The following is a 14,520-nucleotide window of genomic DNA, read 5'->3' as shown; positions in this document are numbered from 1 at the left end:
AATTCTCCCCTGTCTATGGAATTCTCCAGAATAGCTACTGGAGTGGGTAGCTATTCTCTTCTCTAGGAGATCTTCCTGACACAGGATTGAGCCTGGGTCTCCTGTATGGCAGGCTGGTTCTTTACCATCTGAGCCACTGGGGAAGTCCATATATGCAGTCTGCTGCTGCTGCTGCTAAGTCACTTCAGTTGCGTTCAACTCTGTGCTACCCCATAGACGGCAGCCCACCAGGCTTCCCCATCCCTGGGATTCTCCAGGCAAGAGTACTGGAGTGGGATGCCATTGCCTTCTCCGATATATGCAAGCTAGTACCTTATAATAGAAAATATCCAATTTCTCCCTTCCTTCCCTCAAGACATTACTATCACGGATTTCACTTACCATATGCTATAAGTACTCCACATGTTGTTGTTTGAATTACTTTAAATAAAGTTATCTTTAGATTAAGAATAAGAAAAATAAAAGCTTTATTTTACCTTCATTTATGCCTTCTCTGCGGAGAAGGCAACAGCACCCCACTCCAGTACTCTTGCCTGGAAAATCCCATGGACAGAGGAGCCTGGTAGGCTGCAGTCCATGGGGTTGCGAAGAGTCAGACACAACTGAGCGACTTCACTTTCACTCTTCACTTTCATGCATTGGAGAAGGAAATAGCGACCCACTCCAGTGTTCTTGCCTGGAGAATCCCAGGGACAGTGGAGCCTGGTGGGCTGCCATCTATGGGGTCGCACAGAGTCGGACACGACTGAAGCGACTTAGCAGCAGCAGCAGCAGCAGCAGCATGCCTCTCTGATGCTTTTCCTTTTTTTATATAGGTCCAGGTTTCTGTTCTAAATAATTTTCCTTCTCCTGGAGGAGCTTCTTTTAAACTTCCTTGCAAGGCAAGTCTTCTGGAAATGAACTCCCTATGGTTTTGTCTGAAAAGCCTTTATTTCTCCTTCAGTTTTTAAAAAATTCACTTATTTTGGGCTGCATCAGGTCTTAATTGTGGCACATGGAATCTTTGTTGTGGTGCACAGGTTTCCCTCTAGCTATGGAACACAGGTTTAGTTTCCCCGTGGAATGTGGGATCTTAGTTTCACAACCAGGTATCAAACCCACATCCCCTGCACTGTAAGGCAAATTTTTAACCGCTGGACCACCAGGGAAGTCCCTGTCCTTCAGTTTTGAAAGATTAATGCTCTGCATATAGAATGCTAGGTGGATGGTTTTTTCTATCAATTTAAATATTTCAATCCGATCTTTCTTGCTTGCATGGTTTCTGAAGAAAAGTCTGCTATAATTCTTGCCTCTTTTCCTCTAGAGTATTTCCCTGCTCTTGGCTTCTTTCAAGATCTTTTCTTTATCTTTGGTTATCTGCAGTTTGAATATGATATGCCTAAGTGTAGTTATGTTTTATCTCGCCAGCATTTATGTTGCTTGATGTGCCTTGAGCTTCCTGGATTTGTGATTTGGTTATCTGTCATTAATTTTGGAAAGTTCTTGGGCATTATTACTTCAAATATTTCTTCTGCTCTGCTATTTTTTCCCTCCAGTATTCCAATTATGCATATGTTGCACATTTTGAATGTCTCACCATTCTTGGATGTCCTGCTCTGTTTTTCGTTATCGTTATATTCTTCTCTTTGCATTTCACTTTAGGAAATTCCTATTGTCTTATCTTCAATCTCGCTGATTTTTTTCTTTGTCTTTGTCTAATTTACTGATGGATCCATCAAATATATGTTGTAATATTATTTATTTCTATTGTTTCCTTTTGAATCTTTCTTGATTTCCATCGCTCTGCTTATATTACCAACCTTTTCTTGAATGCTATCTATTTCTTCCATTAGACCTTTTGACACACTAGTCATAATTACTTTAAATCCCCTACTTGGTAATTCCAACATCTATGTCATATCTGAATCTAGTTCTGATGTTTGCTTTACCTTTTCAGACTGCTTTTACCTGCCTTTTGACATCTCTTGTAGTTTTTGGCTGAAAGCAGATGTTGTTTTGGGTAATAAGAACTGAGATAAATAATCCTTTGGCATGAGGTGGATTTTTTTTGGCTGCACCATAGCGGTGTGCAGAAATTCCCTGGCCAGGGATCAAACCCATCCTCCGAGCATTGGGAATGCAGTCTTAATCACTGGACCACTAGAAAAGCCCTGGCATGAGGATTTATGTTAGGCTGGCTAGAAACTGGTTGTGCTATGGTTGTTTCTTATAGCTGTAGATGTCAGATGCTTCAGACTCCTTTAATATCCTTGGTTTGTTTCCTCTCTTGACTTTGGGCTTACATCTTGCAGCTCTTTCAGCTGTAAGCCACTGTTATTTCACTGGAGCCCTGTTGATGTGGTAATACAGTGGGGGAGGGGAAGTGTTCTATAATCTAGTGATTAAAGCTCTGCCTTTTAATGGGCCTGTCTCTCTGGGCTGTGATCTTCACACGTTTTTCCACTGGTATAGCTTTTTTCCCTTCTTTGGTGAGAAAGACTAGAGGGAGCTAGAGTGGGAGTAATATACTTCCCCCAACATAGGTAAGACAGGAAAAGCCTTTTCCCCAGTAGGAAGATCTTTCTTGAATTTTCACAAGAACTTAGTGGAATTTTTGGAGGTAGAAACCATGAAAGTATGGGGGAGGTGGGTTCTTCTAAAGACTGTGGCCTCCAGAAGTTTCTCACTCTGTGCTAGTCCTCACTCAGCTTCCAGAAATTCATCAAGGTTACCATTTCAGTGTTTCTCCCAGTTTGTGGCTGAGGCAGCTTCTGCCCCAGATAAACAGATCTTGGCTATAACTCTCTGGTTTCACTTGCATCTTTATTTCAATGTAGTTGACCTCTAACCTCAATTCTCTGATGGGTCCAAGCAAAGTCACTGGTTTTCAGGTGTTGGCTTTTTCCTGTGGTAAGGAAGGGAGGGATGACTTCCAAGCTCTTTACATGTTGGAGCTGAAACCAGAAGTCTCCTATTAGCCCACCCTTTTAAATGTATGTTTTTATTTATCTTATAATGCACATTATATGTTAGGATAATACACACAGATAATTTAAAACTAATAAAAATACTTTTGTAGAGTTGTGTGTTCAAAACATTTTAATGATGGAAAGAAAGTGAAAGTGTTAGTCGCTCAGTTGTGTCTGACTCTTTGCAACCCCATGGACCGTAGCCCACCAGGCTCTTCTGTCCACACGATTCTCCAGGCAAGAATATTGGAGTGAGTAGCCATGCCCTTCTCCAGGGGATCTACCTAACCCAGGGATCCAACCTGGGTCTCCTGCATTGCAGGCAGATTCTTTACCATCCAAGCCACCAGGGAAGTGCTCTTATGATGGAGGTATACAATAAAAAATGTTTGGAGACACTGTGCAAACCACAGCACTCAAAAATGGAGGAAATGGTTACCTGCTGCTAATTGCTGTGGCTCCATCACTGACAGATCCAGTCTCATGCCAAATTATAGCCAAAGGAGTGACCAGAAGCCTTAGGTCCCCAAGCTAAAGTGACAGAGCCAGCATGATTTACCCTTTGTTTATATTAACCAACAAAAACAGGTCTCAGACACTCCAGAAAAGTAGGCAGTGAGGAGGGTATCTAGGCAAATCTAGCTATTCTATGAATTAATCCTCAACAAGCTTGCTAACTGACCCTCACCAAACAGACATCTCTCATGAGGACACACAGTTGAGGGTCTCTAGGCTGGGGGTTTCCCAGAGGGCAGGCAGGGATGATTTCCTCTTTTTATTATATCCTTCAATCTCCCAGCCCTGTACATACTCAGAAGTCCAAATAGTGTCTGGTGAATTTAGCTGAGGTAGTATTGAAGGTAAATGTAGCATATTGGGGAATCTCTACCATTGCAAAAAATGTAACTCCATTCAAATACCTGAAGCAGACGGGAGAGAAAGCAGTGCAGCTGCTGCTGCCTTTCCAAGTTGTCAGCCCTGGAATTGGTGGCAGATGGGTGGACGAGGCTTCTGAACCTGTAGACCCAAGGAGAGAAAGCTACCCCTGTGACAGCTAAAAAATGTAGCCACACTTCCATTATTTGAGTCACTCTATAATATATTCCCTTATAAGAGGGGCAGGACACTCAGTAGTCAAGTGTCTCAGTTGGCAAGTAACAGAGGCCCAACTCTAACTTAAACCAAAAATGTTCTGTAGCTGAATTTTCAAAGGTGATGATTGGGTTTAGACACACTGAATCCAGGCCTCAAACCACGTCAAGACACACTTCCTAATATTATCTGTCTGTCTGTTTATCACCTCTGCCCTCTCCACCCACTCCTCCATCTGCTTCTTCTGAGTTGTCTTTACTCTCAGGCAGGTTACCTTCACAAAGGGGCAGAAATGGCCACAAGCAGCTTCAGGCTGACATTCTCCAGCTTAGTAACTCCTGGAGGAGAATGTGTTTCTTTCTCAATAGTTACAACAAAAGACTTGGCCCATATCTCTTGGCCTAGACTTGGTCATCTGCCCATTCCTGGTGGTCATCCAACCACCTTCACTCTAGTTGCCCTAACAGCTGTGTGGAGCTGGGGGAAGGGGGAAGCCCACCAGAACACGTGCTGACAGTAGGGTTGCTCTCCAGCTGAAAACTGAGGAATAATATCAGGAGAAGGGGGAACGTATTGCAAGGATGCAAAATACTGGGGAGACAAAAATAACATGTTCACTATACCTTAATTGCTTTGCTTTTTAAGAGGAAAGAGTCTTATTTGAAATAATGAGAGTTTTATATTTTATTAGGGAAAAATGGTTTTTAAAGACCACATTCTGGTAGTTGATATTCTCTTTACTACATTTTTACTGCTTCTAGTTTTTATGTTTTGTTTTGTTTTAGTGCTGGGAGATAGAAAATTTTTTTAGAGAGACAGAAATGAATCATGAGTTATGCTTAAATATCCAACTCCACTTTAACATTGCTGGGTTTTTCCTGAAGTTATTCACTTTTATAATTTTACATATTTTCTTTTTAAATGAAATCTCTCTTTGAAGCTTACTTACTTTTGGCTGTGCTGGGTCTCCGTTGCTATGAGGGCCTTTCTCTAGTTGCGGCAAGCAGAGGCTACTCTCTAGTTGTGCACGGCTTCTCATTGCAGCAGCTTCTCTTGTGGAACACTGGCTCCAGAGCAAGGGTTCAATAGTTGTGTCTCAAGGTCTTAATTATACTGAGAGCATGTGGGATCTTCCCAGACCAGGGTTCAAACCCATGTCTCCTGCACTGGCAGGTGGATTCTTTACCACTGAGCCAGCAGGGAGGCCCCCTGCATATTCTCTTTTACACTAAAAATATCCTAGTTCCTAATGACATTGATGTACATTATTTACTTTATCCTACATGTGAACGTTTTGAAGTAGTAACAATATTATTTTTATTTATTATGGTTCACATTTCATTATGGTCTGGGGTTTGACCTTAAGATGTAAGGTTTAGCCTTTGATTGTATGGATCACAAAAAACTGTGGAACATTCTTAAAGACATGAGATACCAGAACACCTTACCTCCCTCCTGAGAAATCTTTGTGCAGGTCAAAAAGCAACAGTTAGAACTGGACATGGAACAATGGACTGGTTCCAAATTGGAAAAGGAGTACATCAAGGCCATATATTGTCACCCTGCTTATTCAACTTATATGCAGAGTATATCATATGAAATGCCAGGCTGGATGAAGCACAAGCTGGAATCAAGATTGCTGGAAGAAATATCAATAACCTCAGATATACAGATGATATCACCCTTATGGCAGAAAGCAAAGAGGAACTAAAGAGCCACTTGGTGAACGTAAAGGAGAAGAGTGAAAAAACTGGCTTAAAACTCAAGATTCAAAAACCTAAGGTCATAGCATATGGTCTGATCACTTTATGGCAAATAGATGGGGAAACAATGGAAACAGTGACAGAAATTATTTTCTTGGGCTCCAAAATCACTGCAGATAGTGACTGCAGCCATACAATTAAGAGATGCTTGCTTCTTGGAAGAAAAACTATGACCAACCTAGGCAGCATATTAAAAAGCAGAGTCATTACTTTGCTGACAAAGGTCCATCTAGTCAAAGCTATGATTTTTCCAGTAGTCATGTATGGATGTGGGAGTTGGACTATAAAGAAAGCTGAGCACCAAAGAATTGATGCTTTTGAACTGTGGTGTTGGAGAAGACTCTTGAGAGTCCCTTGGACTGCAAGGAGATCCAACCTGTCCACCCTAAAGGAAATCAGTCCTGAATATTCATTGGAAGGACTGATGCTGAAACTCCGATACTTTGGCCACCTTATGCAAAGAGCTGACTCATTTGAAAAGACCCTGATGCTGGGAAAGATTGAGAGCAGGAGGAGGGAACAACAGAGGATGAGATGATTGGATGGCATCACTGACTCAAAGGACGAGTTTGAGCAAGCTCTGGGAGTTGGTGATGGACAGGGAAGCCTGGTGTGCTGCAGTCCATGGGATCACAAAGTTCAGTTCAGTTCAATCATTCAGTTGTGTCCAACTCTTGGCGACATGACTACTGGAAAAATCATAGCTTTGACTAGATGGACTTTTGTCAGCAAAGTAATAATTCTGCTTTTTAATATGCTGTCTACGTTGGTCATAGCTTTCTTCCAAGGAGCAAGTATCTTTTAATTTCATGGCTGTAGTCACCATCTGCAGTGATTTTGGAGCCCAAGAAAATAAAGTCTGTCACTGTTTCCATTGTTTCCCCATCTATTTGCTATGAGGTGATGGGACCAGATGAGAAGGCAATGGAGAAGGCAATGGCACCCCACTCCAGTACTCTTGCCTGGAAAATCCCATGGATGGAGGAGCCTGGTAGGCTGCAGTCCATGGGGTCGCTAGGAGTCGGACATGACTGAGCGACTTCACTTTCACTTTTCACTTTCATGCACTGGAGAAGGAAATGGCAACCCAGTCCAGTGTTCTTGCCTGGAGAATCGCAGGGACAGCGGAGCCTGGTGGGCTGCCGTCTATGGGGTCGCATAGAGTCAGACACGACTGAAGTGACTTAGCAGCAGCAGCAGCAGATGGGAGCAGATGCCATGATCTTAGTTTTCTGAATGTTGAGTTTTAAGCCAACTTTTTCACTCTCCTCTTTCACTTTCACCAAGAGGCTCTTTAGTTAGTTCTTTGTATTCTGCCATAAGGGTGGTGTCATCTGCATATCTGAGATTATTGATATTTCTCCCAGCAATCTTGATTCCAGTTTGTGCTTCATCCAACCTAGCATTTCTCATGATGTACTTTGCATATAAGTTAAATAAGCAGGGTGACAATATACAGGCTTGATGTACTCCTTTCCCAATTTGGAACTCCTTATTGCCGAATCCAGACTTGAATTGAAAAAGGTAGGGAAAACCACTATACCATTCAGGTATGACCTAAATCAAATCTCTTACGATTATAGAGTGGAAGTGAGAAATAGATTCAAGGGATTAGATCTGATAGACAGAGTGCCTGAAGAACTATGGACGGAGGTTCGTGACATTGTACAGGAGGCAGGGATCAAGACCATCTCCAAGAAAAAGAAATGCAAAAAGGCACAATGGTTGCCTGAGGAGGCCTTACAAACAGCTGTGAAAAGAAGAGAAGCAAAAGGCCAACAAGAAAAGGAAAGATATACCCATTTGAATGCAGAGTTCCAAAGAATAGCGAGAGAGAAGAAAGCCTTCCTCAGCGATCAATGCAAAGGAATAGAGGAAAACAATAGAATGGGGAAGACTAGACATCTCTTCAAGAAAATTAGAGATACCAAGGAACATTTCATGCAAATATGGGCACAATAAAGGACAGAAATGGTATGGACCTAACAGAAGCAGAAGATACTAAGAAGAGGTGGCAAGAATACACAGAACATACAAAAAAGATCTTCATGACCCAGATAACCATGATGGTGTGATCACTCACCTAGAGCCAGACATCCTGGAATGCAAAGTCAAGTGGGCCTTAGGAAGCATCACTATGAACAAAGCTAGTGGAGGTGATGGAATTCCAGTTGAGCTATTTCAAATCTTAAAAGATGATGCTGTGAAAGTGCTGCACTCAATATGCCAGCAAATTTAGAAAATTCAGCACTGGCCACAGGACTGGAAAAGGTCAGTTTTCATTCCATTCCCAAAGAAAGGCAGTGCCAAAGAATGCTCAAACTACCACACAATTGCACTCATCTCACATGCTAGTAAAGTAATGCTCAAAATTCTCCAAGCCAGGCTTTAACAGTACCTGAACCGTGAACTTCTAGATGTTCAAGCTGGATTTAGAAAAGGCAGAGGAACCAGAGATCAAATTGTCAACATCTGTTGGATCATCGAAAAAGCAAGAGAATTCCAGAAAAACATCTGCTTTATTGACTATGCCAAAGCCTTTGACTGTGTGGATCACAAAAAACTGTTATCACAAAGAGTTGGACACAACTGAGTGACTAAACTGAACTGAACTTAGGATATATCCCCAAAGGAATAAACAGCCAACATTTTACATTGCAAGTCACTTGAAAGAATTCATTTTATGTATGTGATCATGCCATCAATTTGATAAGCAGTTAGGTTCCTTTTCTTCAATTTGCTTTTAGCTTTTACAGATTGCTTTTTTTCCTCACTAAAATTAATATACCAGTTTATTACTCTTTTAAGTATTAACCATTCTGTTTGGTGTGTAGTAGTATCACATTGTAGTGTTTCCTGTATGATTAATGATGTTGAGCATTTTCCCATGTATTTTTTGCCATTTGTATGAGGCTCCTATGGCTGCTATAATATATTACCATAAACTTGGTAGCTTAAAATAAGAATTTTATTCTTTCACAGTTACAGATTGCTTTTTAAAATTGCATTTTCTTCAATTTGGTTTTTAATTCTATAAAATGTACATTGTTCCTAAGTCAAAATTATTTTAAAACAGATATGTTCGGAGTTTTACTTCCATCCCTATATTCACCACTTAATCCTTTCCTCCCCTATAGGTAACCTTTTAAAAAATTATTATTTGGGGTTTGTCCTTCCATTGATAAGAGCTTCAAGGGGGTGGTGTGTGTGCTGTGATCTATGCACGACTTTCCATCTAGTAGGTGAGATAGATCCTTGAGCTCAGGGAGATTCATTCACTGAGCTCACTCACCCGGATTGTTGTATTAGGGAAGACAGAAAAACAGAGAGGGCTATATCACCAAGATAGCAAGGCTTCTTGAAGCGGTGAAGGACAAAGTTAAAACCAAAACACAGAATCTATAATTATTTCAAAAGTTAAAATACAAAGCATGACACATCCAAACAAACACAAGAGCACCCCCTGTTGGCCTCTGTTGGCATGCATATAACTGGTAGTGCCTGGATTTGAAAACTGCTCGGACCAGGGTGTCACGTTAGGTTAGCTTTATTAAAGAAGCATACCTGCCAACAGACTGCGAGGCCTTTGAGGCTCATGTCAAATTTATTCTTGTCTCTCCCCAGCTCTCAAGTCCTGTGGCCCTTGGGACACATGCTGATACTAAATATCTATGTTACCACATCTTGGGGAAAAAGATCCTTACTTTCCCTGCTGCACCTCTTTTCCTGGCTTAGAAAGCAAACAAACAAGAGCTGTGTTTTGTACTGTCCCTTGATCAAAGCTGAGACAATAGTGACACTGTCCTAACTCTCAAGGTGCTCCCTTACTCAGACAGTATATCACTGTGAGGGATCAATGTGGGACAGTGAGAAAAGGAGCCACGCACCTGGCTTCTCCTGCCTGCTAGCTGTGTGTCCTTGGGCAAATTCTTAACCTCTCTGAGTCTTGGTGTTCTCATCTGAAAAATAAGAATGATAGTATCCAGTTCATGGGCGTTTCTGAGGTTTACGTGAGTGGTGTGTGTAAAACTCCTGATATGTGATGCCAGTACTGCATATGAACCTCAGTAAATAATAGCTACTATTATTATTTCCTTTTTGCTTCACAGGAAATTTGTGAGAATCCCCGATTTATCATTGGTGGAGCCAATAGAACTGACATCTGCCAAGGAGATCTAGGTAGGAAAGTTCCTCTGGTCCTATTTAGCCAAACAATCAAGGTGTGATTAAGAGGTATGATCCTTTTATAGTAAGTAAAGGGACAGTAATCTGGTTTTGCTTGTAATGAATTTGGGGGAGGTAGTTTTGATAACATTATTTAAACTCATTCAGCTCTGTGTTGGTGATTACTTCATTTAATTTCTGTCCCTCCCACCTTTCTCACCAGCTCTTTACCTTGTGTCGCAACAGGAGGTCGCCTCCTCTCCAGAGTCTCCAGGACACTCACACACCCCACTCAGCAAGACAAAAGCCCTGTTTCTAGCAGGACCCACCTTCCTTAAAGGGCTTCCCTGGTGATTCAGTGGTTAAGAATTAGCCTGCTAATGCAGGAGACAGGAGTTTGATCCCTGGGTCAGAAAGACTCCCTGGAGAAGGAAATCCCTTCTCCAGGAGTCCCCACAGTGGAGCAGTGGGGTCCCCACTCCAGTGTTCTTTTCTGGTAAAATCCCATGGACAGAGGAGCCTGGCAGGCTAAGTCCATGGGGTCACGAGGAGTCAGACATGACTTAGAGACTAAACAACAACAACCTTTCTTAGAAAGCAGCTCTGAAATTGTGTGCCATGCATGTCCCTTGGGCATGCAGAATCAATATGCTCACAAAAAGTGATTTCATAACTCGAACTCTTGTTTAAACTGCCCCAGAATAGCTCCATTTTAAACAAGCTTTTCAACAAAGGCAACGCCTGCCATGTGGATGAGCATCCAATTTTCTGTCTGGTCAATTAGCCTGGCTGCTTCCTTTATCTCAGCCTCTTATTTGGAAGGTGTTGTCTTTAGTGTGAACTGCAGAAAAGTGCTGTGAAGTAAAGTTGGAGGAAACAAATATCAACAGACACAATTTAGAACTTGAGGGAAAAGGGGCACTCAAGGCCAAATGAAAGGAATTTAGCTAATTTGGTCCCGGAAGGAGAGGCTGAAGAGGGTTTGAATATCTGACTTCCTGCACTTGAAGGAAGGCTGCCTGCAGAGGCCTGGCCAGCTAATAACCTGGGCCTTCCAACCGACACGCTGTTTCAGAAAGGCTGGTTGCTTGGGAAGTGGGAAGTGGGGAAGGTGGTAGTGGTGGTGGGAGGAGGCCTGTGGAGGCTCTCAGCCTCCCCTCTGCAGACTCAGAAATGCTGTGACATCCCACACAGCACAACAAAGGCCTTGCATAACCTAGCCTGTGTTCTGTTAGTGTTCCTGGCCTGCCACTTGGGCATTCACACACACACAGGCACACACAAACAGGGCAAAGTGCCACATCCAAATACTAACCAGCTTTCCTTACAGTACTAATGGGCTGGTCTGATGGCTCTCAGATGCTCAGATCCTGCAATCACATTGCAAAGGTGCAGGGCAGGCAGCTTCCCTACAGGTGTTAGAAAGAATGACCCAATTATGACCCCCACTGCTCAGTTTCCACTGAGGTCCAGATGGAGGTCTGAGCTTATACTGCAGACAGAGGAATTGCCTATAGCCTTCAGGAAAGCAGTCACGAGGGAGTAAGTTACCCTGTTGATGGCATAGTCCAGGGACTGCGGTCACACTCCTTTCCTTGGCTGATACCTCCGTAAGGTCAGATCTGGAAGCAGGACAGTGAGAGTCAAGTGTACGCCCTTCTCCGGAAAGCAGAGCAGCTGATGGGGATGGGGTCTCCTTCTTCTCTGGAGGTGTGGGCCCTCCTGTGACCTGTGCCACGTGTTTGCCTGCAGGGGACTGCTGGTTTCTTGCAGCCATCGCTTGCCTGACCTTGAACGAGCGTCTGCTTTTCCGGGTCATACCCCATGATCAGAGTTTCACCGAAAACTACGCAGGGATTTTTCACTTCCAGGTGAGGTCAAGGGACTGTAGTTAAGAGGGCCAGTGGGCCGTCCACCTACCAAGAATCCCGGGCTTGACTTCCCAGTGGCTCCAGGAAAGATTCCCACCCACCCAGCCAGCTATGGCTGTGGGCAGTGACCCCCTTCAGGCCTCAAGCCTGTGAGGAAGTAGTTGTTTATTTCTTCCTACCCTCAAACCCCTACACCTTCCGTTAGGCCCCAGAAATGTTAGAGGATATCCTGTTTGCTGGCCTGTTGGTCTATTTTTACCCTTCCAGCTGTCAGGCTTCTGTGTGATAACCAGAAGTCCTTCTCAAGTAAATCCCTAAGACACTGGCACTAGGAATCCAGAGGGCCCTTGAGGCTGCAAAAGAAATGCCAACACAAGTCTATACCCGCACTATCATTCACCCCTTCCAGGCTCTGGAAGAAAAGTCTGGTTAATCTGGGGACCAGGCTTCTGGCTTGGCCCAGCAATGAGTCTTTTGGTTTCAGAATAAGTTCAGACACTGGAAACTTTCTGGATCCAAATTGTCCTAGCAAAGAGCCAAACCTCATGCTGACCCAGAACTGAAATGAGCTTCTTATGTGGGCACCTGTATCTATGGGTGTTCTGAGGCTTCTGAACAGCCCTGAAGGCTCCCAATGTCCTGGACTGACCCAGATCATCAGTTGATCTTGTATCCCAGGATGGAAGGCCTCAGAAAGGGTCTTCTCTGCAGGTTTAGGATCAGACTCCTGCTGCCATCCCAATGTGGACAGGGCAGCGGGGTCCCGAGTCTCATTTTTTCCCTGTGCCATCAAGCTGCTCACTCCCCTTGGGTATTTAAAAGGTCTGAAAACAAAAGGATCATAAACACAAAGACCACACAGATTTTTGCCTTCTTGTTCATAGGAGAGTAAATGTCATAAGGAAATTAAACTACTTTTGGCTTTCTTGGGTTAAAACCAATTTGTTCAAGAACATCATCTAGAATTAGGATTACTGGACAGTGTTCCTGGTTTAACCAGAGTATATTCTGGGTCACCTTCCATTTCCATGTCAATCCTTCTTCTTCAACAACAATTCCTACCTTATTTGTCATCAAGAAGTACATAAATTATACATCACCTTCTCCTAGACCAGTGCTTCTCAGCCCTGACTGCATATGAGGATCAGCTGAGATAACTAAAAGTACTGATACCTAGGCTGTCCCCAGACCTACAGAGCAGAAGGAAAATCTCAAGCCCTCAGATACACATGGAGTACCTACCATCCCCTGTACTGAGCTGGACTGTGTGGAAGAAGCATAATGGTTTGTAACATACTTCCTGCCCTCAAAGAGGTCACAGTCCACTTAAAGAAAGATTCACCCTCTCTAAACCCAGAATAGTGTGAACAAGAGGAATGTGGGGTAGGGACGCATTTCCCGCTGGTAAATCTGAGGATGGCACTGTGCTTGATGCTTCTGTGCAGTTCTGGCGCTATGGAGACTGGGTGGACGTGGTTATTGATGACTGCCTGCCAACTTACAACAATCAACTGGTTTTCACCAAATCCAACCATCGCAATGAGTTCTGGAGTGCTCTGCTGGAGAAGGCTTATGCTAAGTAAGACGGGGATAGGAAATCTCTAGTTTCCATAGTGAGCTCTTTAATCCTCCCTTCTTGGTGGCACTACAGATCCTGGATCCCAGTATTATTTCTCTGGAACTCAAATCCCAGAGCCTTGGTTGGCTCAAACTCATGAGCTCACTATATATACATATTTGTATGTATATATATATATATAACTTTATATTTTGTATTGGGGTATAGCTGATTAACAATGTTGTGATAGTTTCAGGTGAACAGTGAAGGGACTCAGCCATATGTATACATGTATCCATTCCCCCCAAACTCCCCTCCCATCCAGGCCGCTGCGTAACACTGGAGCTCAGAATATATGAATAAAAGCCATGTTGCCTCTCAGAAGCTCCACTCCAGCTACTAATGGCTTTAATGGAGCCCTACTTCAGATTCCGAGTATAGTGGAAAGAGAACTATCAGGAAGTGGGAATAGCAGGTTCCAGTCCCAGTGTTTCTCTTCTCTGTGGTCTCAGCTGGTCACACAGCCTCTGGGGCTCAGTCTCTCCATAGTATCTGTTCAAAAGCTTACAGAGTTGTTGGAGAATTTGGATAAGGCAGCATCACAGGACCCAAGAGTAAAGTCCTGGAGCCAGGGGTACTGGGGTCATGTTTCCTGGAACCCTGTGACCCCAGACTAGTCTTCATCCTATCTCTCAGGCTCCATGGTTCGTATGAAGCCCTGAAAGGCGGGAACACTACAGAGGCCATGGAGGACTTCACGGGAGGAGTGACAGAGTTTTTTGAAATCAAGGATGCTCCCAGAGACATGTACAAGATCATGAAGAAAGCCATCGAGAGGGGTTCCCTCATGGGCTGCTCCATTGATGTAAGTCTGGGGTGTGGGGTGCAGGACAGGGTGCTGCCAGCTACTGGGAAGACTTACCCAGTGAACAGCAGCACAGGGCTTTCCTCTGGGATGGGGTGAACTTTCTGTTTTAGGAAGCAGAAAAGTAGCTCTCAACTTTGAAAACTGGGAATTTCTCAAGGGAGAAGTTTCTGGAGGTTTTCAATAAAGATCCTAGAATTTAAGTGGAAATAGGCCTCCAGGGTTTCTCTTACCTTAAGATGGTAGGTGTTGCAAGAGG

The 14,520-nt window shown here is 43.4% G+C and overlaps 1 protein-coding gene across 2 annotated transcripts in view; it reads left to right on the top strand.

Annotated features, from left to right (window-relative positions):
• The window catches only part of CAPN3 (calpain 3), a 55,512-nt gene that overhangs the window by 17,396 nt on the left and 23,596 nt on the right, over positions 1-14,520 (top strand). For both annotated transcript variants that reach the window (XM_005685535.3, XM_005685533.3), the window contains exons 2-5: positions 9,913-9,982; positions 11,720-11,838; positions 13,284-13,417; positions 14,093-14,261. In XM_005685535.3, the coding sequence (XP_005685592.1) occupies positions 9,913-9,982; positions 11,720-11,838; positions 13,284-13,417; positions 14,093-14,261 (492 nt within the window). The remainder of the gene's footprint in view (positions 1-9,912; positions 9,983-11,719; positions 11,839-13,283; positions 13,418-14,092; positions 14,262-14,520) is intronic.

This window comes from Capra hircus, chromosome 10 (assembly GCF_001704415.2).
Source record: "Capra hircus breed San Clemente chromosome 10, ASM170441v1, whole genome shotgun sequence".
Taxonomy (NCBI): Eukaryota; Metazoa; Chordata; class Mammalia; order Artiodactyla; family Bovidae; genus Capra; species Capra hircus.
The sequence above is the reverse complement of the archived record's forward strand: the minus strand, read 5'-3'. Positions and strand labels throughout refer to the sequence as shown.